Below are 4,191 nucleotides of genomic sequence, written 5' to 3' on the forward strand. Positions count from 1 at the left end.
GATGATGTCTTGCTGTTTGTTTCGTTAACATTGGTGATAATTGTTTTCATGCTTATTAATTAAGTTGGCCTCGGATGTCCCATCAATCAGAGAGAGAACAGAAAACTAAAACTTTACTTTTGCGCTGTCAAAGTTCAGATTCCAGACCCCTAACCTGGAGTAGCCTACACACGTAGTTCAGGATTTCAAGGTGCATCTATCACCGTCAACCATCACTCGTAACTCACGCACGATAGAGATTTTGCTACTCCTCTTGATATTCTGCAACCGTGCACATTCGTGGCATAGGTTCAATATACGACAAAGATCCGCTGATCGGCTTGGTTTATATTAATACGAGGATAAACAGTTACATACACGGGTTCAGTTCGCGCCGGGAGCCCGAACAGAGTTTTGCGACGAGGTTTTCAAGGTTGCCCTGAAATGCTCCCCACCCCTGGCCCTGGCTGGTAGCAACATACAGCATGTTCGCTTGGGTATAGTGTTTTACTCTCACAACAAACCAGCACCGACTAAGCTTATCAGCCCAGAAACCAAACAGCGAACAAGCTGGTAGTATTCGGCTTAAACTCAAATTTACACACACAAAAAAAGGCATGGCTTCTTGATGTCCATAGATTGATTCGTCTTGTTTGACACCTGCAGATTCCACAACGGCTGAGGTAGTAAGCAACAACTCTGACACTGTTGATTCCTTATAGATGTTTTACTTTTCTTCTTTATTTACTCCTTGCCTGCAACAGAGATTATTGTATCGATCATGCAAGGATAGTAAAAATCAGTCGATCATGCAGGAAACCATCAGATTATATCATAGCAAAGTTTCATCGAAAGCAAAATGCGGAATCTATGCTAAAGAAATGCCACCTCAAGGAAGTTGCTTTGAGAGTAGAATAACTTGTCTCCAAGAAGGGATCAGCCATAATGATGTGATCATGCAGAAACCATGGTTTTCTTAAGCGAGCATCGGGTTAAAAATGTTGGGAGAAGTAGGCAAGCATTCAAACTCTGAATGAAGCCCACGCCTTTTAATCAAGCCCACTTCATGACGCCATGAAGCAATTGCTGTATCCGGTTTAAACTTAAATTTACACACAAAAAAAATTTGGCCTGGCTTCTTGATGTCCATAGGATTCGTCTTGTTTGACACCTGCAGATTCCACAACGGCTCAAGTAAGCAACAACTCTGACACCGTTGATTCCCTATAGATGTTTTACTTCTCTTCTTCTTTATTTACTCTTTGCCTGCAACAGGGATTATTGCATTGGAAGCGTTATGGGTTATCATAACAATCAAACCAATATAATCTGACATAAAGCAGAAAACATATTAACATATACTACATAGACAAAGAATCAGCTAGTTGCTAAATCTGCAAATAATTTTCATCCATAAGTGACACAAGCATTGTCATCATTTAACTTAATTTTGTTTTATGATAAAAAAATGTTTATTGTGTTACAAAAGTTCTGGGAAAGCATCATTTGAACATTGAGCAATTATTAGTGTGCAACGAAGTAGGGATGGAACCATGCAGGGTGCCTGCAAGCACCCACCGTCAGCAGGCGACTGTCAGGTGTCAGCGGAATCAACCAATCCACCAATGCTACGGTTCGGGATTTTCTTAGCCAGCATGGTTGAGATTTCTACCTAAAACTTTTAGTGGTAGACAGTAGGATTTTGGTGAGGTGCAAAAATAACTTTAAAGGGTCATGACTTACGGCATGCATAGGGAGGGGATACAGGGTTCAGCGGTGGGTATGTGTGAGTGGATCTCTAAGTGTGGAATACATAGGTCCCAACATGTCAATTTCATTAATCATTGGGGAAGATGGGAATACTTTGTGCTGCAACAACCATTTCGATTTGCAAGATGGACTTTTTTTTTAGAGTTCAAGGGCCAAAAACAGCCCTGGCCTTTTACTATTAGTAATAGACCAGATATCCACTACAGCTCAGTTTAATCACCAAAACACCTAATACCTGCCGGTATCAGGGCCAAACAACTTTAAAGACAGCAGCTAAGAACAAGATGGACAAAGTTTCTACCTCAGAAAAGCACCTCACAACTTCCTAATAGCATACAGTCAATTTATTTATTATTTGAACTAGAACTCAAGGATTTGATGTCAATTCGCCACTTAAGAAGCGGCACAGGAACTAAAATAAGAATTCCTGGCCTTTATTCAGTGTTACCTGGATTTGAATTAGGCCATATCTTACTCTAATGACTGAGGAAGTAAAACAACAACAGTTTGCAGGATTAAACAAATGTATTGGTGAATTTTAGCCCAAACCAGTTCACTATATATCGGTAATGAAAACAAAGGAACGATGGAGTAGGAGTGCAGTACTAGCCTCTTGCTCTTCACGCTGGACCATATGAGCCTAATAGTTTCCGAATACTTGCCCTCTGTTACTACAAGCACATAACGCAAAGCAGATTAGCTAGTACAAAAAATGAATAATTATGCAAAACGGTGTAGGGAAATGGGTGTGGGGATGGATACCATTGAATGCGAATACAGCAGCCGAAGATAAGGTGGATGAGGCTACAAGGACCTACAGGTGCAGGACCATACAGGCTGCAATCATCGGTTGCTGGAGACCAGGTGCCACCAGTGAGCTGTTGGTGCACAAGATTGTGTTGCCTTGGTTCAAGACAGACGACACTGTCACCCACAGGGGTAGGCAACGCTTTAGGGGCAACACTCAACTTCCTTTCTGAAATGAACAAGGTATTGCCTCCGATGCTTGTTATCGGGATATACCTTTGCTGGATAAGATCCGTGAGCTTGAAAACTACAAAGTGAAGCATGTCGAAATCTTTGTAGCCAACCACCAGGATTTCTGAATCACATTCTACGAGACCCATAGGAACATCGAGGTTGCCTTCTGGGAGTGTGGCAATCAACTTTGGCAGCTGTAGCTTAGAACCGGAGCCCATCCCATCATTCACAGGTGGATCAATCTGGAAAACCTGGACATCGCCATATGATTCCCATTCGCCAGTAAACTCCGATACGCCAGATAATGCGACGTCACAAGCCGTGTACAGTTTGCCTTGGAATGACAATGGTGGAGGAGATGCATATTGGTACATCCAGGTTGACACAGTCCATTGCTGGTCCAGGGCCGTAGCAAAGGCTACATGGTTTACCTCATGAAGAGCAAGCATAACGGTGATGACCCCACCGCTGAAGGAAGCAGAAGCACAGATTGACTCCGCGAGCCTTTTGACCCTGTGTGGCGCAGGTAAGGTATCCAGCAGTGTGCCTAGCTGCGGGAGGACGGTTGCGAGCGGTGGGAGCTCAGCGATGTCGCCAGTGAAAGGGTGGACGAGGCGGACGGCACTGTCCTGGTCCCATAGCAGGACGAGGAGGCCGTGGACCGAATCGACGACGCAGTGGTCGCTGAAGAGAGGGATGTGGGCCCGGACAAAGGTCCCCGTGTCGAGGTTGAGGAAGCGGATGTACCCGCGCAGGTGAGGGTGGCCGGGGTGAAGGCCGTGGCCCTCCGGAAGCATCATCCAGCGGCGCGGGTGGAAGCGCGGGTCGACGACGCCGCGACCGCGAGGGGAGGCGGTGGCGGACCGCCAGCTGCCGCAGACGGCCCGGAAGCGGACGTAGTCCAGCAGGTCGCCGGCGAGCACGCGCGACGAGACGAGGCGGATCAGATCCTCGGGCAGTGAGGCCCAGCGCTCGGCAACGGGGGTGTCGTTGGACCCCGGTGCCGGAGGTGGCATCTTGAACCCAGCCCTCACTTGCCGATCCGATTGCAATGGAGCGGCGCGGCTGGTTCCGGTCACGCCCCCGCACCTCGAGGACGCGCGGCGATGCGAGGCGAGGGGAGTGAAGAGGCGGCGGCGGGATCTTACGGCGGCCGTGTCGAATCGGTGGGTGGGCGTGGGGCGGCGAATGCGGAACGCCCGGGGGTGGGGAATCGTGTGGCTTCGTCGCAACGAACGGACGTGTGCGGGAAAGCGAAACGCTGCGTCCTGCCGTCACCGTTTGCTGACTCGCTGATGATGATGATGCATCTTCTGAAATCCTAAAACCTCGCGTCTCGCGTGTGGTGTAATGGTCCAACTTGCACCTGTACATTTCTTTTTGGGCCGTATCTAAAAAGCCCAGTTAATTTAGGCCCTAAAATCTGCACCCAGGTTGTCTCATGGGTTGTCAGGCCAGGTC

At 47.6% G+C, this 4,191-nt stretch overlaps 1 protein-coding gene across 5 annotated transcripts; it reads right to left on the minus strand.

Moving 5' to 3' along the window:
- Positions 1–307: 307 nt before the first annotated feature.
- Positions 308–3,978, minus strand: LOC136476906 (uncharacterized). 5 transcript variants are annotated; one of them, XR_010763768.1, is made up of 4 exons: positions 2,512–3,978; positions 2,360–2,414; positions 868–1,150; positions 308–734 (listed from the first exon to the last, which is right to left on the minus strand). XR_010763768.1 is itself a non-coding variant. In XM_066474880.1 (3 exons), the coding sequence occupies exons 1-2, from the start codon at positions 3,744–3,746 to the stop codon at positions 2,390–2,392; spliced, it is 1,266 nt and encodes a 421-aa protein (XP_066330977.1). In that variant the 5' UTR covers positions 3,747–3,978; the 3' UTR covers positions 308–1,245; positions 2,360–2,389. The 5 variants fall into 5 exon arrangements, 1 of the variants encoding a protein (XP_066330977.1); XR_010763767.1 differs by having other exon boundaries at positions 868–1,245; XR_010763766.1 differs by having other exon boundaries at positions 2,360–2,420.
- Positions 3,979–4,191: the final 213 nt, after the last annotated feature.

The sequence above is a fragment of the Miscanthus floridulus genome, chromosome 8, assembly GCF_019320115.1.
Source record: "Miscanthus floridulus cultivar M001 chromosome 8, ASM1932011v1, whole genome shotgun sequence".
NCBI classification, from domain to species: domain Eukaryota; kingdom Viridiplantae; phylum Streptophyta; class Magnoliopsida; order Poales; family Poaceae; genus Miscanthus; species Miscanthus floridulus.